At 45.5% G+C, this 26,635-nt stretch overlaps 2 protein-coding genes across 3 annotated transcripts; both read right to left on the bottom strand.

Annotated features, from left to right (window-relative positions):
- Positions 1 to 1,222: 1,222 nt before the first annotated feature.
- Positions 1,223 to 10,478, bottom strand: PHTF1 (putative homeodomain transcription factor 1). 2 transcript variants are annotated; one of them, XM_065740387.1, is made up of 18 exons: positions 10,400 to 10,478; positions 10,273 to 10,329; positions 10,129 to 10,198; positions 9,787 to 9,945; positions 8,984 to 9,143; positions 8,206 to 8,331; positions 7,815 to 7,965; positions 6,609 to 6,782; positions 6,451 to 6,528; positions 5,666 to 5,875; positions 5,164 to 5,292; positions 4,565 to 4,837; positions 3,973 to 4,104; positions 3,760 to 3,846; positions 2,757 to 2,912; positions 2,321 to 2,416; positions 1,522 to 1,647; positions 1,223 to 1,311 (listed from the first exon to the last, which is right to left on the bottom strand). In XM_065740387.1, exons 1-18 carry the CDS (start codon positions 10,442 to 10,444, stop codon positions 1,291 to 1,293), a joined length of 2,250 nt encoding a protein of 749 aa, XP_065596459.1. In that variant the 5' UTR covers positions 10,445 to 10,478; the 3' UTR covers positions 1,223 to 1,290. The 2 variants fall into 2 exon arrangements, with proteins under 2 accessions (XP_065596459.1, XP_065596458.1); XM_065740386.1 differs by lacking the exon at positions 10,400 to 10,478 and having other exon boundaries at positions 10,129 to 10,368.
- A 2,915-nt stretch (positions 10,479 to 13,393) lies between these two features.
- Positions 13,394 to 26,429, bottom strand: RSBN1 (round spermatid basic protein 1). The gene is made up of 7 exons (XM_065740391.1): positions 25,989 to 26,429; positions 22,286 to 22,956; positions 17,211 to 17,348; positions 16,669 to 16,811; positions 15,844 to 16,011; positions 14,784 to 14,892; positions 13,394 to 14,338 (listed from the first exon to the last, which is right to left on the bottom strand). The coding sequence occupies exons 1-7, from the start codon at positions 26,395 to 26,397 to the stop codon at positions 13,877 to 13,879; spliced, it is 2,100 nt and encodes a 699-aa protein (XP_065596463.1). The 5' UTR covers positions 26,398 to 26,429; the 3' UTR covers positions 13,394 to 13,876.
- Positions 26,430 to 26,635: the final 206 nt, after the last annotated feature.

Genomic DNA, 26,635 nt, shown 5'->3' with positions numbered 1-26,635 from the left:
CTCTAGTTCATGGCCTGTTGGTTCTGCACTGTATAAAATAGATTCTTTGTTGATGTTCAGTGGTATAAGACTTCACCCACAATCATAATACTCTCCTGGAAAACAAATGCAGTTTATTATTGCAAGTTTCCCTGATTCCTGCTCGATTTACAAGGTGATACAATCATGGAGTCGTGTAGAAACAGTCGTTGGTGAAGAAGTACTTGTACTGTAGGTTTATTTGTACATTTTGATATATCAAGTTGTCATTTTCTTTTCCATCTTTCAACCTTTCCTTGTACAGAAAATAGCTATAAACAATTTACTACCAAAACTTCTTAGGCCATCTTGCTCCTTCCTTGAAAAACGATGCCAGGAAGAAGTCAGATTTTGCTTTTCTCCATTACAAGTCAGCAAAAACATAAGGAAAATACAATTCAGCAGCTGCCTTGGCAACTTCTCTTTCTTTTCCTATGCCATTTCTAAACAAGAACCTACTCTGAAGTGAGGAAATCTTTGTCAGTTATCTTCCACTGACCTCAGTACCACAACAGGAGCTCTTCCTTAAGTATTCCAGTGTAAGGCACTATTGCAGTGCAGAGCTGCAGCAGCTCCTCAGCACACTGAGTTCAGCTGAACTACAGCAGCACACACTCCTAACTGCCCACTCATTAACCACAACTGAGGTGGCAGAGGGAGCAACCATAGCAGTTATTTGTAGCTGACAGATGTTTTATGCGTATTTGTGTTGTAAGGTTGTTCAGATGTAACTTGTGTTCCCCACAAATGAGATTTACTTGCAGAAAACCCCACGTAAGCCAACCAGCATCAGCGTGGAATGAGCTCGGCTCTCAGCACAGGGTTGGTGCTCCTCCTGTGCAGGCTGAGGTCACTGCATCCTGCACATCTCTGAGGGAGGTGCTCTTCTCATCAATGCCTCGTCAGTGTTATCCCAGCAGAGCTCTGAAGGCAGACACACACACAGTGCAGTGTAGCTCCAGTGCTCTCTGAAAGCAGTGCAAACAAAAGCAGGAGGGCTGATCTTTACATGACTGCACAGCACTGCGTTGATGTGTTGCTCCAGTAGCAGCCCTGGCGTGGCTTCTGTAGTGCTCCGGTGTGCACACAGCTCCTGCTGTCCTCAGTGCCAACTCCTCGCAGTGTTTGGCTCACCTGATTGTTTCACCCACGTGTGCCATGGGATGACTTCATAAATCAGACTGATTTACCTATGTTCTGAGAGCAGCCCTGTGCTCTGCCCAGGGCCTCGGTCTGTGGTCTGTCCTGGAGCTGTGCTGGTGGTCAGACACTTCACGGTTTAATCTTCCATAGCTGAAAAGAGATTCTGAGTGAGCACTGATCTAAAAGGCAGAGGACATCTAAAATGCATCTGCAGGTTGGACTCTTCCATCGCCCATCCTGCACTGAGCTCCACCTGTAAAGTGTGAATTCCCGCTGGGGGGGAATGAAGAGTGGCACAAAAGCAATATCCCACCATCTCCTCCCTCCCTTTTTTCTTCTTCACACAGGAGCTATACTTACTCTGATATTGAATCCCAGCAGATCACTCACAACACCCGAGACAGCAGAGAGTATCACCACCCGTGTTATGTTGTAGATCAGTGGGTTCATGGTCAGCCCATACAGCCTGAATGGCGTGTCCAACTCCTGGTGTGAACAAAACCAAACCCCACAGCAGTGAGTGCAGAGCAGAAATTACTACTGTCTGCCTTTTAACATAACATTGGCTCTCTGGCATGCTCTGCCAACCGTGCACTGCTTCTGGATCATAAGTGTACAAACAGAAATCCTGTGGATTTCAAGCCTCACTGCTCAAAGATGTTTTCTCACAGCCATTAAGAATCTGAAAAGTGCCCTTTGTACAAACACTGACTGCGTGGCAGAAACGTAACACAGCAGGCCATGGCATTACTACAGAATTATTCAGCACCGTTGTGTGTGGCTTTGAGACCACGCTCTTTCTTTTCCAAGCAGCCACGCTCCCCCTGCCAACAAGAAGTCTCCACATTGGAGCTGCTGAAGGAAAATGAGATTCTATTTAATGAGGCACTCTGTGCTCATCACGGCAGCCTGTCCTCTCGCTCACGTAAGCCATAGTAAGCCACAATTAATCAGATGTTTGTAGCATAATTGGCTTCAGCAGTCTTCAGTTTCTAGATCCAATTCCACTGCTATCAAAGCACAGAAAAAATCCCTTTGTAAAAACTAATTTATCTGATGGAAGGACAACAGAAATGGGAAGAGCAAAATGCCACAGTCACTGCATGCACTGCCTGCATGAAGTCGAGCAGCACTGTGGTGCTGGGGAGATGAGCAGTACCTTTAGCAGCTTTGTAGACAGCTTCAGTACATTGTTTACTAGAGACAGCTGTTCTTTCTTGTTCGGTTTCTTCTCCATCTTTAGGTATAAGTTTATCTGTGACAGACATTGCAGACTGGATGTTACTATTCCAGCATCAGCTCCCAACCAACTTCAGCCTGGGTGCAGTCCCAGCACTCTGCTGCCACTCCTAAAGTGATGCATCTACAGCCAGAGGACTTCAGCAGTGATACGTCATTCTTTTCCTAACTGACACAGCTGATGTGTTAACCCAAAGCCAGAAACAATTCACAATTTGATGTTTACCCCCCTGTCCCTCCCCAGCTGAGCTGTACGTATTACAGTGCAGCACAAATATACTCATGAACCTGATTTGAAGTAGTGAAATACCCCCCAAAACAAAAAGGGCAAAAGGAGAACAAGAAAATGGAGCTACCTGCTCAGTAAGCAAGATTGAAATGTTACTGTATTTCTTGTTGGTTTCGGAGCCCAGGGATGCTAGGCGCAGTAAAAAGAGAAGAAGTGCTGCCTCCCAGATTAAGAACTCCCAGTTGTAAGCTGCACTCAGAAATGTTTGGTGACCCTTCAGGACCTGTATTGGGAAGAGAAAAAAAAAAAGAATTAGCATCAGTCAGTACCAGCTAACACGTGCTCTTTGCAAGGGTGCACAAACCTTGCCTGTACAGCCCTCCTGAATGGCTGTCCACATTCTGTAGCAACTGACACTTTTGCCCTTGAAGTGTAACTCACTCGTGTATAGGTTAAAGTACAAAGCCTTGTCTACAACCTGCTTATAGCCTGGAATTTGTTCATTTTCTTTCTGATGAGAAAAGAAATGCATGAACCTGAAAGTCTGCTCGCTCTCTTTCCTGCCTTTACCCACTCTGCTGGTAGGGGAGTGTCTCCTCTCACATGGGTTCTCCTGGCACAGTCAGACAACCCCAGCTCACTGTGCCATTCCTCAGAGTACTTGTACACCTCAGGGCCTATCTGAGCAGGGATTTCAGCCTGGGGCTGTCCTTCCTCCAGTGACTGTGGTTGCAGAAGCAATCAGACACTGAGCATCTGCTGTCATCAGCCTCACTGCTCCCACAACCGCATCCTCACAGTGTAAAGACCTTTCCTAAACACAGTAACAGATCTCCTGCTAAAAACGAAGCACAGCTCCTTCATTAACACCGTTTACCTCAACAGAAGGTCCAGTGAAGAACTAAAAGGTGTTACAAACAGCTGTTGTTTTATCAATAACAGGTTAAGGAGGCTGCTGCAGTCAGCCCTCACACAACGCCCTAGAGAGTGAACCTCCACCACCAACCAAACATTACAGAATGTTTTTGATATGCACAGCTCTGTGCTGTTTTGGAGACAGGCAGCAACAGTGCAAGCACTTTGTGCCAATGAAACCCTTCCTGTCAGCTTTTTAGTACTTCAAATCTCACCTGGGCACAGCATATAAAAGCAATTGAAAGAGCCAATAAGAAGATGGATGATACCACCACATCCACAGACCGCTGGGGGCCTCTCCTCTGCAGAAACAGAGACACAACATCAGGTGTGAGGTTTGGATGCAGGGTTTGTAGACATGCATGCCCAGAACCTTTGCCTCCTCTCACTGTAAGAACCAACTGCCTCCACCCTGGGCCAGAACTCACCTTTAGATAGGAACGAAGAGATAACCAGATCTTAATGTTTTCTACCTTCTTGAGTCTGAAGTGAGGAATTTCATATTTTCTGGCTTTTCGAGCTGACGTAATGTGACTAAAAAGCTTGGCAAACAAAAACCTCTGCAGATTGTAAACAAAAAAAACCACACATGCACACAAACATGAATGAGTCCAAAAGAGAAAGAAACAACATTGCTTGGGATCTTTTAGCAGTAACAGTCAGAAGAGCTCGGCCTCACAGCACCCAGGGAAGGCCCCATGCAGGGTCTCACTGTGCAGCCTCCCAGGTCCCCCCTCCCCCTGTGTGGCAGAGGTAGAGCTGCTGCTGTTACTCAGGAAGAGCCACACAGCTCTTGCTAAACCAGTCACTGACACCACTCCTTCTAACCACTCTGACAGAGCTGACTGCAGTGCAGCCAAATATCTTAATTCCCCACCCCAGGACAGGACAGCTAATGAGGCTTCTTCCTAAGCAGGAAGCACAGACAGGTTTATGGCTGATGAATACAAGCCCAACCAGACTTCTGTTGGTACAACTCCTGCTCCAGGGCTTGTGAGGTCTTTTAGGTTCCATACATACCTGCTTGTATGTTCTCTCAGCAACGCACATCATAAAGAAAAACATCCAGGTCAAGCAAAGTCGTTCCAGGAAGCTGATGGCAGACAAAACAATGACAGGGATGCTGGCAGGAGCTCCACAGAAGATGTGCAAAAGCTCCTTCAGTGAAACAGAGCACAACTGCTCCATGTTATCAGTGTGGAAGAGTCTGTAGAGGAACGGCAGGAACGCTAATCCAATGGTGATGACGTTTCCCAACATCTGATAGCCCACTCCCTGCTGGTAGGCATTAACCTGGCAAGCAGGAACAAAAACATCACGGTCAGTTGGGCTTTTTGCAACAAGGACAATGTACACTGCTGTGGCAGCATTCAATCAAGCACTCAGTTCCCTCTCCCCTCAGAGGATGAAGCCTCAAATAATTCCACCCATTTCAGTCCAAACTGAACGAAACACACTCAGTATGAGACCTGCTACGTTTTTGTTCATGCAGTTCTTGAGTACACCTGGGACAATTACATCTGTAGCCGGGGGTGGAACTACTTTTATACTGCACACAGTATTTGCAGGTGCAGCTATTTTAAGTTTTTGCTGCTCTTCAGTGCTTGCAGCCCTCTCACCCTGCTCATGATGATCCCACTGATCTCCAGCACAGACATGTCCACCTTCTTACAGTCATTCCCTTCCCAGATCAGTGCGCTCACTTTTGCAGACTCTGGACTTGTATTCTGTAGCCACAGCAAATGGTTCTGTAAAAGAGAGAATGCAACAGGCACAGAATGCATTTCTGTCCCTCTACTAAACAATACTTTGAGCTATTTAGATTGAAAAGAGATTCCAAGTTTGTCTTTGGGATTAGCAGTGGTCTCGATGCTATGGGGGGAAGTGCTCATGTGTTCTGCTTACATCACTCCTCTCTGTGTGTGATTAGCACAGAATGGGCTCATCCAGCAGAAGAATGCTTGCCTGCTCACGTTACACCAGCAGCATTCAGCTGTGCCTTATCTTTTATTTGAGCAGATCTTGGGAAGGGAGAAAGAAGTGCTTGAACTGAAGAAAAAAAACCCCAAACCCTACAGATCTTTCCCAGCACTCTCAATTGCAGCACTGAAATCAACAAACCTGCTGGAAAACATCTTCCTTCGGGTCCCTCCTGCTGCCCTTCCCCATCTCCTCCTCGCTGTCACTGGTGCAGGACGAGCGGCACTCGGGCCCGTGCAGCAGGTCGTCCCACAGCATGTCTTCTGTCTCGGAGTCCTGCCGTGTGCTCTCGGAGTCTCTCCGGGTGGCACTGCAGCTCCGGGACCCCACGCTCATGCACAACCTCGAGTCCTTTGGAATTGAACAAAACGTACACAGAACAGCCCCAGACTGCAAACATCAGCAGGCAGTGAGATGAGCTCCCATGGGGAACCGACAGCCCCCGATGCACACTGACACCTGAGCCCCTCCAGGTGATGTTGGCTGTAGTTTCTGAGGGTGGTATTTCTGCACAGGAAGGACACGGATAGCGTCGGTTCTCCACCCCCTTTCCCAACATTTCCAAACCAACACTGACTCATTCATTCTAATGCAAAGGTTTTCTGGCTTTGTTTAAATAGACAGGATTTCTAAGCACGAAGGCCTCAATGCAGCACGGCCTCACAGAGCACCAGTCTTTAACACAGGCAGTTAGAGGCAGCTGGACCACGCTGTGCTGCCAATGCAGTCATTTTCTGTCACACAGAAAAGAATGCTTATAATTGTGAACAAAGTCCACAGTGCTGCAAATGGTCAGGGACAGAGGTCGCACCTCACGCGTAAGAATGAAGAAGTACTGTCATTTACTAAGGAACCGTTCTGATGGGAGAGGCACCCTGGTGCTGGTCAGGATCAGCAAAGAGCATCTCCTGGACTTACAACCATACCTGATTATATAATGTGGATTCAAGTTCAGATTCTGCAACGCTGTCCGAGTCCCTGACGCCTTTCAGGGCTTGCTTGACCTGCCAAAATCAAAGGACAAACAGCCCATGATCCATAGCAGAAAATTGTGTGGAAAATAACATCAATTCAACATGAGTACCTGTGAGACAGCCTGGCTCAGAGACACAGGACGCTGCTGCTGCTTCTCTTCGTAGCTGTTGTCACTGGAAGCCCCTTCTACATTCTGCCGTAACAAGATCCTTTCTGCCACTGCTTCAGCATCCTCCTCACTTGAAAGCTCATCAGATATACCATCTCTGTTGGTGCAATCATCCTAGGAGTACAGCAGTCAAAATTAGACAAAAGCACCAAGGAACAACCAACCAGAGCTGCAGCAAACCAAAGGTTCAGGGCTAGTGCTGCTGCTCCACACAGTAACCCAATTACTGCAGAAACCAGCACGTAACTTCCACAGAGCACACAGAAACAGAACCCAACAGCATCACAGAGACACGAAGTTTAACTCCCTGCCCCCACCCCTGCCTCACCCTGAGGATAATGAGAGCAAATCCTAGGTTGGAGCTGGGGCAGGGACAGAAGCGGGGAAGGGAGAGAGGTAGAGAGAGCTCTTATAGCAACCTGTGTCTACAAACTGGTGCAGAGCAGACCTGTAATGATGAGGTGTGCCATGCACACCCACCTCTGTTCCTCTGCAAATGCATGGTAAGAGAGGAGAGGAGTTGGGATGGCACAGCACTGCAGTGTTCTGCACACATTCTGATCTATGATCTTCCCATGGGAGGCACCACCTTACTGACCCAGAGGAGCCTCAAAGTCACCCCACAAAGCTTTACATGGTACAGCTTCACATGGGGATCACAGCACCTCAACTCAGTCTTCTTTCCCCAAGAAATGTTCCACTCTTTTCTTTCCAACCTCCAAACCCCGATGGGGAACTGCTCGCCATGCAAACGTCCTACAGAAATCACTAATTGCTTTTTAATCATTGTCAGTATTCCTTCACTGAGCAGATATTGGTCACAAGTTTCTGGAACTCAATAAAGACTTTGGTTAAAAAAACAACCAACAACAACAACAAAATCAGTTTCCACTGTGTGTGTTCAACACCTTTGATTATTGTAACAGGCAGAGGAAGAGGTGCTGATGGGGGAGGATTAGCACCACAGAAATAGTGCAGTCCTGAGGTAGAAAGGTTTTCTAGGTTTCCTAAATACAAGCAAAGATTTGCAGAGAAAGAGAGCAGCATGTATTAGAAGCATCCTTACACTTCACACCCGTGGACCTTTGGGTACACACAGAATACACTGAAATCTGCCACTTCAAATGGATCTTTTGGGGATGGTACCTGGTGGCTCCTTTCCACATCGGAGAGTTTGTTTTTCTCTTTGAAGTGGAGCAGCCTGTGTTCAGACCTGGCATGTCTGTGGTTATTCACCACACTCACACCCTGTTCTGTCTCAGTTCCTTTCTCAGCCACCAACTTTGTGTTTCGGACCCTGTGAGAGAAAATAAAATCACATCTTTGCATCAGAGAAAAACTCCCAAGGAAAACATCAAGGCCTCTCATTTACCATGAAGGGCTTTTGCTAAGGGAACACAGAGCTGCCTCCTGCAGACAGCTCCCTGTGGCCTGATTCTGACAGAATTCAGGACAGCAGTGACAGCACCACTCTGCCTTCATTTTCCAAGCACCAAACAGTTCACAGTGTCATTACAAACACACAGAGATCCCTCACCTCCTTCGGAAGAGCACACCAAACAAACCGCTGAGCGCGGATGCGGATTCCACCTGCTGGTTTGTGCTGGCTTTGTCAGGAGGAGACCAACTGTTCCCATCAGCACCCACAGATTTGCGTAATTTCCTGATCAGAAAAAATGAAAGGAGAATTTGTACTGCAGCATAGCTTTAGGTCTCTGTTAGAAAATCTCTTGTGGGTGCTGTTTTACAGGGGGTGCGCAGACAGAAGGTGTATTTCTGAGCAGAATAAGCTCTGCTTGCATTAACAGAACTTATATATATTCACGAGACGTCAGTGGCATCAGGAAAGGAACTGAAAAGGATGCAGCAGACAAAACCTAGCCTGACTTTTCCATAATAGACAAAAAATCTAACCACACCCCTCGTTCTGCATGCAAACTCATCCTTGACTGCCATACTATTTTAACTGCTTATCCTGTTAACTATACATCTTTTAACTATACAGACACCAATCCGTTATGCAGAACCTCAAGGATCCTTTTTTATACAGAATGCCCTCCTCTGGCCATGGATAAAAACCTCTATTAAAGAGAAGGGGCAGCTGCTATCTGAAGCAGACCCACCCCAGCCTGGCATCCTTGTTGCTTTTGTATTCATGATGAGAAGACAAGATAAAAGACAGGAAACACTCATTCTCACGTTTAAGGGTAAATACCATTTACATCCAAACAGAAGATATTGACCCCGCTGCCTTCTACCATGAGCAATTCATCCTATGCCCTGATCCCAACAAACAGACCCATTACCTCTCTCACCTCCTCCGCCTGCTCAGCCCGTTGTTTCCCGATGTTTTGCTTATCTGGGTGGACACTATTTGACAGTGAACAGTTCCCATCAGTAACATAAGGCACATCGGTCCCATGACTTCACTTGCATTCACAACAGGCATCATGAAATACAATATAACTGCTACGACTGAGAAGGGAAAAAAATAACAAATGCAAAAATGAGTAGAGTGGCCTCGTTTGTGCATCTGTCTTAATTCTGCTTTCTGATGTCAGCAAATAGTAATGTCATGCACCTCGTTAGGCTTTGCTTACCCTACAAAGCAGCCTTCTCAAAACAGGAAGAAAAAGCACATAAAAGGGGATTGTAACACACATGAAATCAGTGTGTGCCCTCCGAAATGTGTCCCGTGGCAGACTGACTCATCCCTTTTAGCAGATGAGATTCCACGTGTGCTCAGCACGGGGACATAACGTGGGTTGATAGGAGCAGCCTGAGCTATAAATCGGTATCAGAAGGGCTCCTGTACACAACTGAGGCAGAAACGCATCCACAGGACGAACCATGGGCAAAGGGAGCGTAGAGCTGTAAGCACCAACCGGAGAGCGGTGCCTCAGAGCAGCATAAGCAGAATTCAAAGCTCTGCTCACGTGGATGATCACTGTGTCCCTCCTGCACACGGCGTGGGAGCACTGACACAGCTCACACCGAGGTGGGACGGGTGGGGGGAAGGACGGCAGGTGTCAGCACACGGGCGGACTGCAGGCAGCATCCTCAGCCCTTCTATGACTGACTGTGAAAGAACACATCACTGAAGGAAAAAGCTGCTGACCTTGCATAACATAGAGCACCAGGAGCCACGTGAAAATCCGCCGGGACGTGACCTGTATCCACCACCGGCTGAACAGCGGGAAGAACACGACCCTCACGATTCCCTTCCGAGTTAGCGACGTCCACGGGATCTCAGGTTTGGCTTTGGCGAAAGTAGAACCTGAAAGGAGAAAGCGAACCGCGAACTGCCGCTTCTCCCTTCGGCCAAAGCCGACGGAGCCCCCCCCGCCCCCCCCGCCCTTATCGCACACAGCGGCTGCGGGCCCGGCCCCCCCCGCCCCGACCGCCGCAGTCCCGGTGGGGCCGCCCCGCGTGACCGCGCCCCACCGCTGCCCCCCCGCACCTCGGATCAGATCCACGTCGATCAGGTCGGGCTGGATGTGGCCCTTCCTTTTCGGTTTGCTCTTCAAGCCCTGCAAAGCCGGGAACAAAGGGCCGTGAGCAGCGCGGGGCCGCAGCGCCGCGAGGGGCGGGAGGGGAACGTTACCTTCATCTCCGTCTGCTCGATCGCCTTCTCCCATATCTGCTGATCGTAGGCCCCGACCTGAGGGGAGGGGAGGGCTGAGCGCTCGGCCGGACCCGCACCGTACCGCACCGCACCGCACCGCGCTCACCTTCTTCTGGTACCACGAGATCGCGTCCCGCTCGCAGGCGGCCATGCGGGTCCGGATCAGCTCAGCCCAACTCAGCTCCGCCCGGCCCAGCCCGGCCCGGCCCAGCCCGGCTCAACCCAGCCCGGCTCAACCCAGCCCGGCCCGGCCCCGCCCGGCCCCGCAGTAACCGCCGCCCCGCCCCGCCCGCAGCGCCCCGCAGAAAAGACGCGGCCAAACGGTAAAGGACAAAAATCAGACTTTGTTTATTTAAAAAAATACTTTTTACAGGGAGGAAAAAAAAAAAATTATTAAGAAAAAAAAAAAAAAAAGGACATACCAAATAAAAATAGATTTTCTACGCATTCCGTTGGACTATTTTACAAAGAAACAGCTCGGACACGGGTACAGTCAGCTACGGGGAGAAATGCACCGCGGGAAGGATTATTCACAGAGAGGTTTTCGAGCTTTACCTGCGTACACGTATTATAAAAACCTCTTGGAAACACTTTCTAAATGGCAATAAATACGCTAAGGCCGCACAAAGCAAACAGTCTCCCAGGCAATGGTACACGTCCTCGGTAGGCGAAGGCCTCGGAGAAATGAACCACCGAAAACCGGAGCTGCCACTCAAACCCAAAGCACAAAACAGCGACACAGAAACTGCAGTGCGTTGCACAAAGGAACCAGAAGCGTTTGGAGATCTTTCAACAGCTCAGCAGTGCCACAGCAGGTCGCCTTCCCTATGACATGTGCTGCTGCCCCAGGAAATGGGGGATCGGAGGCTGCAGGTGATGGACTTTTGCCCGTGGTAGAAGCTCTGACAGCACTGAACTGAAGAACTAAACTGTAAGAGGTGAGGAGAGCTGACAGAGTACAGAACAGAGCCCTTTTTTTCTGTATGGTGACACCTACACCTATGAAGAGCTGATAAATCCCCTGAGAACACCACACTGAGTGTCCCACCCCCAAGAGAGGACGTGTCAGATGTGCACAGAGTGACCACAGCACGTCTAGAGGAGAGCAGGACAGAGCTGCCCACACCTGCATCTCCTGCACTCAGGACAGAGCTGCCCTCACCTGCATCTCCTGCATTCTCCACCTCACTTCTGGCACAGCTCCCTCCCATGCTGTACACCCAGATCTGAGGACACAGATGTTCAGTACTGATGTCACATCCATCTCACAGCACACGGGGAGAGCACGACACCACAGGGCACGTCCCTCCAACCAAGGAGGCACCAGAGCACTCCTGTGATGTTTCAGGCCGTGCTCAGGTCTCACTACAGCTGTGGGTCTAAAAGCAGCATCCTAAAAGCACTCCGATCTTCTGCCTTCATCCACTTAAAAAACGCTATTAGAACTGATGAAAGATTCCCAAACTGATTCCCCTTCACTCCGCCTCAAACTCAACCACAAAGCAGACACAGCTCAGAGCGTGGGGGCTCTGTATGTTCCGTTGGGCCTTTAGAGGTACGTGTGCAGGATCACTGCAGTATGTGCAGCTTTGTGGCCACCTCACCACGTTGCTCTGCTGCCACGAGCACAGAACAGCACACGTGAGAAGGAAACGGGCACCTGGAAGACAGCAGAGTTCTCAGAAGGAACGAGCACCCTCGGGCGCGAGGGATGAACAGAGACCACTATTGCCTGTGAGGAATTTCACTTTGCACAACCCTTAAAGCTATGGAATTCCTCTCAACAGAAAAAGTGGGAAAAAAAAGCCCCACCAGAGAACAGACAGCTCCTTTACGAACCGGGCTGCGTGACCTAGGACTTCTGCTAAGATTAAATTACACCCCTGCATGAGTCATGTTTTATCATAAAAGCTCTCTGTTCTAACACCTTATTTACACAGATTACTAAACGAGTTCACTACCACTTCAATCTGTAAATTAGTTTTAAATTGAAATATTTCCTAGTCCTCATTTCTGTACCGAAGACAATACATACATACACGTAAGGAATAATACAGGTTCTAACTAATCACTGCAGTATCATCTGATGATTTCTTTTTCCTATCAGTTTAAAATAGTGACCTCTACACTGAGGTGCTAATATGCATATAAAAGCCTACACAAACAATATTGCACAAAGTAATTTTTATAATAGAGTAACATATTTTCGAGACCCTTATAAAGAGAAGAGTAATAATTGATATTAAAAAGATGCGCCCGGAACTAACACAGCATCTTTGCTTTTGTCTACTCTAACATAGTGTTTCAAATCCTTCCTACCCTGGTGAGGTTGAGAACAGATGAAGCCATCTGGAGACAGCCTCAGTTGCACCAAAACCCAACTTGTACTCCAAATGGGGGCACGGGGGAAGGGAGAGGGTGAGAGGGACAGGACTGTTCCTTTCAGTGACTGGAAAGGGCAGCAATAAATGGGGGGAGTGAAAGTCAAATACAGATTACATATTAACATTTAGAAATATTGAAAGATCTTTCCAAAACTGTTGACAGCAGACACTGTATGCATTTAGCACGTACCACTCATTTTTCCACAGTACCTGGGCACCCGAAAGCTACACATGGAAACAGCAGTCCGATGCCATAATACTTTTTATTGTGAGACAGTAATACAGAACTTCCTAAAAATGGACATTCTTATTGTGTAAGTCACCAACTCAACGCTATTATATTAAGTGCATCAGTACAAGGGAAAGTGTGGTTCCATTGGACATATATTATGACCCGATCAAAACAAGCTGCCAAGTTGGTTAGCATTTGAAAGCCTTAAAGTGCTCAAAGATAGCAAGTTCCTCCACACGTCTACCAACAGGTTCTCTGCCTTTGGCACCAGCATTAACCATGTCCAGACAAGATGCCTTTAGGAAGCAAAACCCTCACGCCAAATAGTACAAGCAGTGCTATGAGAAGTGTTAGGTCAGTAAGCCATTGCATTTCAACAGGATCAGACACTCTTCAGTTGGTTTTACAGATCACCTTTGTAGGATCTGTAAGAAACACAGACCAATTTCTACTGCTCGTTTATAAACCAACTTGCAGATAAACAACGGACACCAAATATCTCACAAATCATCCACAAAAGTGCTGTGCTTTCTCTTTATGGTTTTTTTTTTTCTTTTTAGCAATTAAAATGTGATGGGGAAAAATTACTATGCAAATCTTCTACAGAAGCATCACTTTGTGGTGAAGAGCAGAGAGTGGAAGTCGGGGAACACCACCGAGCAGGAGAGTTAAATCGTTTTACGTTCCTGGAGGAATTTCATTCTGGTTTTGAGGAGATATTCAATATCTCATTACTTAAACAGAAAGAAGTGGTAGACCACTGTCACAGGTCGTACTAAGGGGTTCAAATACAACTTGAATTTTGCATAATCTGTGTAAAAAAGATATGCTTGACATTTTGGAATGTCACCTTTCTTTATAGAATTATAGGCAAGATTTCTCCAATAAAACATAAGCCAGTTATAAAACTATAACTTCACATCAAAATTTTAAAAAGTTGTTAAAAAAATGTTTGATTATATACATATCACACAGAGGAGCCTGCATGATCCTGCGGATTGTGTTGCTGATCAGACTCTATTTTAAAACCTGGAAGGGGCTGGGCCACCTGATCTGCTTGTACAAGTCCTGATATCGAAGAAACAGAGGAGGAGAGCATCCCTGTGGTAAGCTGCATTTCTACACCTGGTTCTTCAGACTCTGTTTTTACACTCACACATCGGGGTTCACCTTTTGACTCTGTCTTTCCAGGAATGCTACTGTTCAAGTCTGAATCGCTGTCTGTGTTTTGAGAAGTCTCCCCCACGGGGTGATATTGTTTAAGTCGTATGTGCCAGGCTAAGCTGCAGACTGCTGACACTGTTTTGAACTGATGAATGACATTTCTAGGGATGAAGTAGATGTCATTGTCACACAACTGAATTCTAGCATAGCGAATGCCTTCCCGTCTCATTTGGTTTAGTTTGGCTTCATCCACCCATTGAACACACTGAGAGGAGGAAAGATGGGAGAGTTAGTGCTGAACCCTGGTCAGGGTAAATAATTCAGTACCCACCTACTTTTGACATACTTTGGATCTGGATCAGATATTTCTGTTTAACAAAAGCTTTTTTTCTTTCCTTTTAATACAAGAACTTTTCTCTATGAGGGTCACCAACCACATTCAGTCATTGTAACTGTAAGTGTTCAGCTGAACTTACTTTGAGACATCAGTAACAGAAGAACCCAGTGAGACTCACAGCAGAAATCCCAGCTTGGTGGAAAGGAAACACAAGAAGAACTGTGGTCCCTTCCAACCCCTACAATTCTGTGATTCTGTGATAACAGAGCTGAGAACTGATGGCCACCAGGGTACAGAAGGGGCACCTACACAATCAACCTGAACACTGTCAAACTTCCTACACACTGCTGCGTCAGGAGGAAACATGAAGTACCTGTGACACTGGTGGTTCGTGCAGGTCCAACTGAAGTCTCTGCACAACATCAGTGAAATCTTCAGCATGGAAACAAACCACATCTTTGGTTATACGAGGCTGGTCGCTCCTGAGAAGAGAGAATTGCAGGGATTTTTAAAGAGCTTCAGTTACAGGTTGTTTCACTGAGCAAACTACCTTATTTTCTACTGGGCATGAAGTCTCATCCCTCCTCAATAAATATACCCCCTAAATAGCATGCATAAACTGTAGATAGGGCTGGGTTTTTTTAGTTCTTTTTTAGAACTAAAGAAGCAATCATTGGGTGCACAAATACTATACTGACATGTCAGAAAAGGAGGTTGACATGTGCTGTATTCTGAAGTATCTTGTACATTCTTGGAGCTACAATTTGCTTTGATTCTTCCATTCTGTGACTAGGAAAAATAATACTGAATTAAAGAAAAAAATGCAGAGTAATAATGTGGCACTCTGAAGCTGTAATGAGGACAATATTAATCAGCTGGCTCTTATCTAATGGCTATGAATCAGAGTAAAAGAAGTTCCAGCATCTTTTTTCCATATGAAAATCTAACAGTACTGCTGCTGATGCTATTAAAAACTATTATCTACAGTAATTGTCAGAAATTACTATGAAAATCTACAGTTTCTGTGTAAGGTCAACAGCAACATCTCAAGTACACAAAATGGGGAAACACTGCAGCTATTAAATTAATTACATCATTGAGTTCTTAGATTGCTGCTGACAAAAATTAGCACTGATCTAGCTGTTTGGGAAAAGAACTATCACAGACAATAAATAGTCCAGGTGTGCTACCCTGAGGCTTATTTTGTATGTCACTGAATGTTTTGGTAAACTTCTGTTACAACTGTTGGTACTCCCTCAACAAGAGAAAAATTACAGATATACGCCTTACATTTCTCAAGCTATAGACCACATGTATCTCGTTACAGGGCTTAGACAATGTCTTTAATTAGGCTTGTTTCCCAGGGAATTCTCAGAGAGAAAACATAGATTTGCCCCCTTCTACTACAGCAGCTTCATTTTAGTGGCACTTACCATTCCCCAAACTGCACAGCCTTCAGCACACCTACAGCAGCTGTGCTCTGCCAGTCAAATCCTTGACCCACATGATCAGCATGAGCCCTTGTTCTGTCTTCAAACAGAACCTCACGGGGCTCGCTGGTCCGAGGTAGGTACTGGAGATTCTTTATTTCATTCATTGACCTGGAACATGATTAAAAGACATACTAAAGTCTGTGGCAAACTACTCAGAAAAACAAGTGCTTGTATTAAATAATCTTGATATGTTACATGCTGAAGCAAAAGCATCTCCCTTACTCTAGTTATTTTACAACAAATGATCAAGTTACATCAAAACACACTTCCAGTTCTTCAGCTCCTAAAATTAGTTCTACAGCACACTCTCTGAGAAAGATAGAAGATACACCTATACACCATAGCATTTCCTGTGACAGCACTAAAATGCAGCTCAAAGGGCTTAAGGATCTAAGTTGTTTTTGAGCATTTCACTCCTCAGGTTAGTTCTTTCCACAATAAATTAGCTGGAGGATATGTGTCCTGAAGGACTGTAAGAACTGGTTTTGATGTTAAGGAAATACCAATCAAGGAAATATTACTATGAAAAGGGATAAAATAACCATCACAAATATCACATTCAGTTCAGTTCACTGAGACAATCTGGAACAGGAATGAAAATGAAGAACTTAAGCCTGTGAATAAACTTTCCAAAGAACAGATTACTTTTAAAATATCAAGGTTTTCATTCAAATAAAAAGCAAAAAAAAAAAAAAAAAAAAAACTCAACCAACACATAACTGCAATGTTCTTCCTTTTAAAAGAGAAAGAAAAGCCAAGTATTACCGGCGCCGTTTGAATGGTGATTTTGGCATATCAGCTGTTGGGATCATCTGCTCTCCTGGTCTCACCCACATTATGGGACCATCATCACTTTGTGATCTGCACTGAAGTCTGAGACTTGAAAGAGTACCCCATGGCAAAGTCATCTACAAAAGGAGAAAAAACACTAGGTGAGATGGAAAAACTAAATGAAGCACAGTTCAAACTTAGCACCAAAAGAATGGTACAGAAACTGACACTATCAGGTAAAATATATTCCAAGCTAACCTCATCAAACTTCATTTTAAGAGAAGTAGCTAACTAGGTAGCTTACATAGGATAGTATATATTGTAGTTTTTGAGTGATTTACAAAACCACATCTAGTTAATGCAGTACCTTTCATTTGGACACAGGAAAGAATGCACTTCCACCCTCAGCAGCTCCAGTGCTGAGCATTTCAATGGAGAAAACATTTTAAGGTTTCTAGTTACTCGAAAACATTTCAAAGATTGCTACGTTTCATATACCCAACGCACAGTAAATTAAACACCAAGTTACTGCTTACTCTCAGAAATGGAGACTCTTCTAACATATCCAGAAATTCTGGGAAGTAGTCCCCAACCTCTTCATCCACGGCTCCAACGAGGCTGATCTGCCGCATCGGTCCTGCCCTGTAGGTGCCACAGCAGTACGTCCGATTGACCTGGAGGGCCAGAAAGAAAGAGACACCACCACAGCTTCAGTTCTGTTTCAAGAGATTACAGTTTAATATTAAAGCTACAGATGAGCTTTCATCCGAACCCAGGACTCGCCTAAATCTGTTTCATTGGAGATGGCTTTAGGAGTGCACAAAGATTATTAAGAATGCCTGTAGGGTACCCCAAGAGAAAATAAATCCTGTTTAAACTACTAAAAGGACACACTTCCCTAGGTTGAACAACAACCAGTCAGTGTTTGACTAACTCAGGAACAAAATTTCCAGGCTGACATAAGAAAATTGACAACCAAAGCTTCACTGTGACTCAGTTTTTCACCAGGAAGCTTAAACTATTTATCACTGCATTTGAGTCTTGCTTCTGTGCTTCAAACTCTAACATCCTATAGGTCTTCTCCCTATGACTGCAGGGAAAACCTGTCTCCTGCATGTAATGGTTTTGAGAAGAGCACTGCAGTGCACAAAGTTGGAGAATAAACAGAGGAAATAAGAAAGCTAATTAGAAATCAGCAGTCAGATATGCACTTCAGTGTTTATCTACAACAACCTTAGGCTTACTGTTTGTAATATAATAATCTACTAACACAGCTGTGGCCAGGAACATGTGAATCTCACAGGTTTGTTTGTTAGGAGCACAGACTATCCCCCATTCTCAGGCCATCCCAAAACTTTTCTTGGGAGAGTGACACTGCCAAATTTGTTTTTCACAGTCATTTATAAATGGAGTTACAGGAGGGATCCTGTGCACCACAGACATAGGCATGAAGTAACTTTGTGTGAAGTGATTGCTCTTGCAGTTCTCCAGCCAACACACCAGATGTAGTTCAATATTCCATGAAGTAGTTAAAAGGAAATGAGGTGAGATGAAAGTTACAGCTACCGCTGCAATTTTGTCCTCTAGCAGCAACCACAGACACTCTGCATGATTATAAAGTTCACCTTGCTCCTTTGTCCAGACCTCTTTCTCTAACGTTATGTATATACAGTTGGTAACAGTGACATGCTTCAATAAAGACTTCAGTAAGAAGCAGGAGATGATTTCACATCCAGCACTGTCCCTCAGCCCTAAGCTAACTGTCACAGCACATCAGCTCCTCCTGGATGCATGGACGTTCACATCCCAGGTCACTCAAAGGAACACTGCACACCTGAGTTGCATCATGACTATTTATGTGCTGAATGAGCACATCCTCTCAGCTTCTGATGATACAGACTTTACAATTGAGGCACTATCCTCAGAGACTGCTCATTCTTTCTGGCTGTCGCCCTAAGTGGAAGTTAAGTCCCCAGATCCTATTAGTACATTACTGGTAAAGATTCATATCCAATGTCATACAAGCAGAAGGAAACAGAACACAGCATTATCCCCAGGTCTGTGCAGCCACAGGAGAACAAAGGGCTGAAGTGCCCTGGTCCTTAACTCAGTTACAGTTAACTGTCTGGTGCCATTAAGGCAAGTGGGGAGACACGACTTCCAGATGAGTTATGCTCTGTTGACACGACTTGCTGAGGGTCACTGATATTTCACAGGAGCTTGTCATGAAAGTCAAAATGAATCAGCAGAAAACACATACAAGATTTTCCTTGTAAGAACATTAAGTTTCATAAAGCAATAAAAATTTGAGAGCTAGAAAGGAGAAAAATACATCAGGGAAGTATTGGATCTCTATGTCTAGCTGGTTTTTAATGTAACAAATATAGACACTTGAATTAAAACCAGCGTGTTTACCATGAAAACATGTGCCAGCTCACTGCAGGCTGCTGTACTCATCTCCATCCCCACAGTCACAGTGGGAAGAAGTTCATTAGTTTAACATTAACATTTCATTAGTTTGAGAAGCTTCTCTATGGCTTCAAGGAAAGCATGAACCAGTTGACAGTGATGTTCCAGCATGCTAAGATAGCTACAAAACCAAGCACACAAAGACTGTGCTATAAAAAGAAAGCAACAACACAAGAAGGCCTCCTATTTACAAAGGAGAAGGAAGGAGGACAGCGTGACATTATAGGCCACTATAGCAAGAGTTGTGTTTGCCTGTCAGACATCAATAAGACAATCAAGTACTATTTATATTGCTGTTAGTTGATGTACCAAATTAATTTTGTAGTACAGATGTACTGTTTCTTTTTGTTAATACTTGCATAGCTTCTGTTAAAAAAAAAAAAAATAACCCTTCCTGAATAAAGAGCTTCTTCCAGGAGTAAGAAAAGTTAAAATGGGGCAGCCATCTAACAGCAGTATGGTCCATTACCCACAGCTGTCAAGGACAGTTTAACCTTTTCTGACAGCATGCTGCAGGAGCAGGAAAGCTTCCTATTATCCATCACCTGTTGGTTGCTTCTCCCATCTCCTTCCCAGAAGCAATATCAGACTATTAAAATAAATAAATAAACAAACAAACTACCTCCCCCCTCAACTCATTCCTCTATAGTTTCTCAAATCCTTCTTTTGTGAGGGTCAAAGCATTCTACAGACTCCACAAGGAAAGTGATCAGTTTCTTCCTGGAGGATAGATGAAGGATAGATATATTTCATTCCTCATGCAGACTTAGCAGCTGTAGTAAGATAACTGCCAGGGAGAGTATGAGTTCCTTTCAGCTGCACTGCTAAGAGCTTCCTAATTGAAGTATGCCCTTATGCAAAGGAATTTACAAGTTACTGTCTTGAAAGATACTGGTGTAACTGAACAGCTTCAAACTAAAGCTTAGCTTTAGCATTTAAGCATTAGAACAAACAAGCCAGAGCCAATGCAAGCAAAAGAAATCCAGAGAATATTCAAGCTTGAGTATTTTAATGTAAAACCCCAAGCATGATACAGTATAAATACACACTGGAGTGATTTGCTTTAAGTATTCCATCTGTACTGTCCACACTGCCCCAACAGCAAAGGAATTCACCTTGCCAAGGAACTGATCATTGGATGTAGCCAGGTCTTCCAGATTCAGGTCCTTAACTGGAACTGAGATACTTCCTAACAACACTCGTTTTCTCATAAAAGCAGCTGAATGCTGTACAACCCAAACTCCTGGTTCAGTATAGCAAACAAACTCATGCATACAGAAGGTTCACCTTAAAGGTTGAGGTGACTTAACTGAGCATCCTCAGCTGAAAATAAAGATTGTGTTAGAGCACGCAACATTCCTGGAACATGCTTAGTCTGCCAAGGCATAACATTCTCAAGCATACTTTTGTATTGGACATTTTCTCATACAGGAGGGTCCAAAAGTGAAACTTATCCAAATTGGTCATTCCTCAGTGCTGCCATGGGACAGCAGTACAATAACCACACTTATCCTCCCTATGCTCTGCTAAGCACAACATTTTGGCCATGTGTAAACAAGCTAGCCTGCAAGACATGAGTTTTAGAAGAATGCAGCTACAGTGGTCGAATCCATCAGTTTAAATGCATCATCAAATATTTTGGCATTACCCATACACTCTAAAGACTCACGTTTCAGACGTCTCAAGAGCTGTGACAACTGCACTTCTGTACTCATTTATTCACTGTGGGAACCACACCAACACACTTCAGGCAGAGGAGATTAAACCCAGCTCAGCATGACCTGGTTAGAGAGGCATTTCAACCCAACTGAACCTAACATCTGACTCAATCGAGTTCAGAGAGTGCTTAAAATAGAATTAACTGAAATGCCAGCATAGACTGTAACCCAAGGAAGCCTCTTATTCACATGAAGCTATTCTGAAGTAAATGCTGCAGCAGCTATCCATTGTCAAACACGCTCATAAGCTAAGCAGTATAATTACTGATCTAATGGTGACTACAACTACTGGGAAGTATTCAAACACTCTGCAAGTTACCATACAGTAACTCCACACAGCAGTAACCACTTTTCCAATGCAAATCTAGCATACAAGTATTTGGTAATCTTTACCTAGATCCAGATCAGTGCAAGTAATACAGTTTAAAGATCTGTTGCAAAAGGACACCTGCTCCAGCAGTTCTGCAATGGAGGCTACTACAGTTCCCAGTTTTTCCTTCCAAGGGTTGAACCAATATTCAGGATCTTAGCTTCTTTCAAGCACTGTAGCAGAAGTAAGCAACAGTTCTCAGGCTAGGCTGAGAAATAAGAGGTTTCATTCCACGTGTTACAAATTTATCTAAACTGTAGCATTGCTGAATGGTCACAGATACTTCCAAACCTGAGGGCAAGAGTCAAAGGTAAGAGCTTTTCTTAACAGAATCCTGAAGTTAGCTTAAATGCCACACATTTAAGTTACACAGATAGTTCGAGGGCTTGAGCACTCGAGACAAGCTTTCAGAACTAAGCTTTCGTCCTCTAAACAAAGGATGAAAAGGTTTTACTTCTAGAGACTTAAGATATGCTGAAACTATCAATATCAAGGTAGTATATCAAGTGAAAGCCTCAATCAAAGTCTATTAAAAATGCTCCAGACATCTCTCTGACACTGGAAGATGAGTACCAAGTAACAGCCACCATCAGACCCTCAGATGTGAAAACAATTTCTTAAGCACAATACACTGAAACCTGAGAAGCAGGTATACAGAAACCTAAAAAACGTTACTGCAAATAAAAACTGACCTAGTGACAGGGGGAAAAGTAACCCTACTATCCACAATCTAAGCAAGTCTTAATACAGACTTGAGCATGGTTTCAAGCAGTGTCAACGTTCTTCCAAGCTCAGGAAAAAAAAATAAAATCAGGAGCTTGCAAGAAAATTGCCACAGTCATGTAAAAAGGTGAGGGCTAGCAGTGTCTCCAGTGAGATTCACGAGCTACCTGTGCACACAGAGGAACATTGAGGAGGTAAAGAAACAATCATTTTCTTCATCTGCTTAGAAAAGAAATGTGCCTCACCTATTTCAGGCTATCCCTGCTCTGGATTACTGAGGTTAATGAAACCCAGGTGTCGTGCAACTTGCATGCTTTTCAACAGTTCTTACCTGAGAGTGAAAATTTGAAATTGTTGTTGTTTCAATGTCCTTCTTGCCCAAAATTTCCATTTTCACTGGAGTGTTAGGGAAATTAAAAGCAAAGTAATCCAGGAAGTCTGGTAAATAAGCAGCTGCTCCATGTACTATGGCCAAAGCATAGTAAGCTGCATTTTTATCATTTTCACTGAACGACAAAGCAAGAAACTCTTCTGCAAATCTCTCCATCTCCACTGGAGACAAAAATGAGAGTTCATCCATGTAGGCATGAAGGACTAGGGCACCACCGTTGGACTGATGTTCTTCGTGAATGAAGTTACTAAATTTAGTGCCAGTTTTCAAGAAGCTGCTGCGAACAGAATGCTCCTGGTGTGTCACAAATGGTGTCTGTACTCCCTGGGGTACTCGATACTCCTGCATGCCCAAATTCAGTCTGCACAGCTGCTCATCCTTAAGATACCTGAAGGATTCCTTGTTCATCTCTAAGTTATCACACTGTCCTTGAGACAAAGTCTCCTTGTCAATGCGGGTGAGTCCAGCACACACTGTCTGCACTTCCTTGTTGTACATCTTCAGACGTTTTCCCCTCACATCTTCCCGATGTTTCTTTTTCTTTTTTTTCTTTATCTTCTTCATAATCAGACTGTCAGCTCGTTGGGTTTTGCCATTTTCATCTTGAGTTTCTAGCAGCAATAACAGAGAGAAGATTAGAGTTCTGCAACGACAGCATATTCACCCAAGAAGAATGAAGACCTCATTTCCTAATGCTATCTGTTCCCACAAAGATTGACTGAGGGTAACATCTTGTCTTTTGATTTAGAATAAAATTAGAGTAAAAGAACAAAAATGCAGTACATCCTTTCCTAAAGCAGGCTCTGAATTGAGGATAACTCCCTAAACTCAGGCTTAACATTTTAGAAATACTTGCATTTGTAGTGAATTTATCAAAATACCTTTAACAAGGAGTACACATTTCAGAGCATCTAAATTAAAGATGCACATTAATAACTTCTGACATTTAAGGCAGAGCCATGCAGGGGAAGAGGATAAACAAGCGTGCAGAACATTTAAACATCACACTTTCACTACAGAATGCCAGCCTGGTTTGGGGTACAAAAATACAGAAACAAAACATAGTGCAGCTGAAGAGGTACAAGCATTACTGGCACTGAGAGGAAAAATATCCTTGGAGCAGTTAACTTCCTGGCAAAAAAATACCTCAGGCCAATGACCTTTCATTAACGTTTAGAACTGACATATCTGAGACACAGAAGATATTTTAAATATAATTTTCAGTTGAGTAGACACTGATAAGGTAAATATAAAGGTATTGCTGTAATATGAACAATTAGCACAAAGAATCCAAGTAATCATATCCATGTTTTCAGCTCCCTTGTGCCAGCCTGTTCTGCAGGTAACTGCCTGGCTAAGAAGTGAAGGTTCTTTGGTTTGTTTGCTGAAATCCTGAAAATGCTTAAAGGCTTAGGGAGAGATATAAAGAATCTGTCAAGCAGCATGCAGCTTAATTGCTTATCTTTTAGGATTACAAATACTTCAGATAACGTGGCAAGTAACAATGAGAGGAATCTGCTGGTCCAGCTGCTACAAAACCCAAATTGCCTGGATTTTAATCTGCATGAACTAAAGAACTTGATGTACATAAAAGCTGAAGTGCCACATAGTCAGGAAAAGTGACAGGCATCAGAGCAACCTGCTGCTGACCGTAGCAGCCGACCAGGAGATGCAACAGCTAAAACTCTGCCAGTTTCCCAAGCACAGAACTCCATGCTAATAACATTTCCCTCATACACAAAGCTATAGTTTATATTCCTTTCTTCTCTTGCTGTACTTGAAGTTAGAGAGAAAACACCTTACAGTGATCCATGAGAAAAGCTGTAATAACAAATGCACGCAGCTTCAAGTTACTTAGTTTCACCATGGTATTTAGCTGTATCATTAATGCTTTGCTCTCAGCACTCTGCACTAGAGATGGTTGACCTTCTAACAGCCTGCTGTAGCAAACAGAGTTTCTCATGAAAGAAAGCAATAGTTGATTGCTTAACACCAACTCCACACAAGTGCTTTAGGACCTGAAATACAAGTTTCGCTGTTATGCCCCAGATTCTACAAGAAACAAGTGGCTTTATGTTTTATTACTACCAGAGAAGACAGGAGCAGAAAGGTAGCACGAGTTGTTTTGGTAATTCAAGTGAACCATTGCCTCGAATAAGCTTCTCTGGAAGTCTCAGAAGTTAAGCATACACAAATGTCACTCATTCACTATGCTTTCAAGTACAGATGCTGCTTTTGCAACTGTAAAGAGTGAATTAATCACACAGATCTCATCCCTGGTGAGCCCAGAGATTCCAAGTCCACACTAAATCTAAACAAGAGTTTCACATGACCACACAGCTGCTGGAAGTACTTCCTTGCTGACGTTTCTCAGATGATTTTTAGATGTTCAAGGCATTTTAAACATCCCTAACTTGAGATTTGGTTTAAAAATTCAAATTTACACTACTTTGCACCCAGAGCACCCCATTGTTTGAAGATATTCCCTAGTAACAGACATATATGCTTTATGTCAGAGCACTAACAAACACACTGGAAACGTTCATTGTCCTCTATGGCCAAAGATAAGAACAATATAGACAAATAAGCAGCTTAATTAGCTGTGAGAATAAAAACTGGAGTGAAAACAGCAGCCCCCTCCCTAAATGCATTAGATGCACTGTCTGGGGCAGGAAATAGAAAGTTGCAGGCTTACAGCCAGCAAACAGCTTTCCTTCGCAAATCTGGAAATTTGATATTTATAAAGAGTGTCTAGGCCTTCTTTGAGGGAGGTCTCGTTCGGTTGCTGAGCAGATATATAGAGGCATTCCCAATCCAAGAAGGAATACTCCTTCAGTTTATCAACACTCACCAAGCCAGCAGCGTTCTGTAGGCACTGTTCAAACTTTAGCAGCAGCAAACAGTGGCAAGAGTGCTTACATGGTTACATAGAAGCACCCCTGCAACCACGACCAGTTTTGCCTCCACAACAATTTTGCCCCTTCAGCCACTACTGAAGGAGTTCATCCTTCAGACCTCACTCGGTAAGCACCTGTATTCCAGGTTTCCTTGGCACCACATCTATTCCTGAAGCAGAACTCACAGCATATCATCCTCATTACAGCTGCCTCTGCGCTGGTGTTCCATCTATGACACTTCTCCTAAGAGGCTTTTTACTACCGCTAATCTGTGAAACACTCATCCAGTACTACATCAAAAAAAAGAGAGACCTTAAATCCAGATCCTTAACTGCAGAACTTTGAAGCATTCTGTTAGAAGTAAAAAGCCGCTTTCTCTGATCTGGCAAGGTGAGCGCAGCGGGAAGAAGGCTTTGCTACCGAAGCACTCGTGTTCCACACCTGTACAGAGGGCAGCTCCGAGCAGCAGCAGCCGCCGCCCCGGAGCAGCTCCCACCCTCCCGGAGCCGCAGTTCCCCCACTCCGCGCTCAGCCCCGAGGAACGCGGTGCATCACAGGGCCGGAGCCGCGGCTCGGGCTGCCCGCGCGCGCGGCGTTGCCGATGCGCGGAACCGCCGTTTCCTCCTCCTCCGCCTTCGCCCGTGCGGGAGAGGCCGCGCGCGGGGCCGTGGCGGCAGGCGGGCTCCGCCGGGGCGACCCGCAGCGCCCGAGGCCGGGAGCGCAAGCGGCGGCCGCTCCCCTCTCACCTCGCTTGCTGGGCCGCCCGTCCGCGGGGCTGCCCCGCCTCGCCTTCTGCGGCTGCCCGGCGGCGGCGGCGGGGCGGCCGGGCTCGGGGCGGTGCCGGTGGTGATGGTGGCGGCGCTCCTCGAGCGCGGCGGGCGACGGCGGCAGGCTGAGCGGGGAGAAGGCGAAGAGCCCGGCGGCGGCGGCGGGCAGGCCGGGCAGGGCGGCCGGGGGCAGCGGCTCTGCCGGGCCGGGCCCCGCCAGCAGCGGCTGGCTCAGCCGGGCCCGCTTGCCGCCCGCCGCCTCGCCGGGAGCGGCCCGCCGCCGCCGCCCGCCGCCCCGAGGCCGACCGGGCCGCTCCCCTGAGGGTAGCGGGGGCGGCTCCTCCGGGGCCCGGGATACGGCGCGCACCGCAGCGACCTGCGCAGCCATTTCACAGTCTCCCTCACACACATTTAAATGGCCCAAGCGCCAGCCGGCGCTGCGCATGCGCCGAAAGGCGCCTCCTGGGAGTTGTAGTTTACGGCGGTGCGCTGGGAACTGTAGTCCGCCCGCGGGCGCATGCGTGGGCAGAGGGTGGGGGGCGGCCGCGCGTCACGTGTTACTGGCTACGTGTGTGATTGGCTGTCGCGGGCGGCGCGCGGTTGGCGGGAAGGGTGCGGTCCCTCAG

Source organism: Cyrtonyx montezumae, unplaced genomic scaffold, assembly GCF_038088225.1.
Source record: "Cyrtonyx montezumae isolate F1298 unplaced genomic scaffold, pur_monq_1.0 scaffold_26, whole genome shotgun sequence".
NCBI classification, from domain to species: Eukaryota; Metazoa; Chordata; class Aves; order Galliformes; family Odontophoridae; genus Cyrtonyx; species Cyrtonyx montezumae.
Note: the sequence above shows the minus strand (reverse complement) of the source record. Positions and strands in the feature narration are given on the sequence as shown.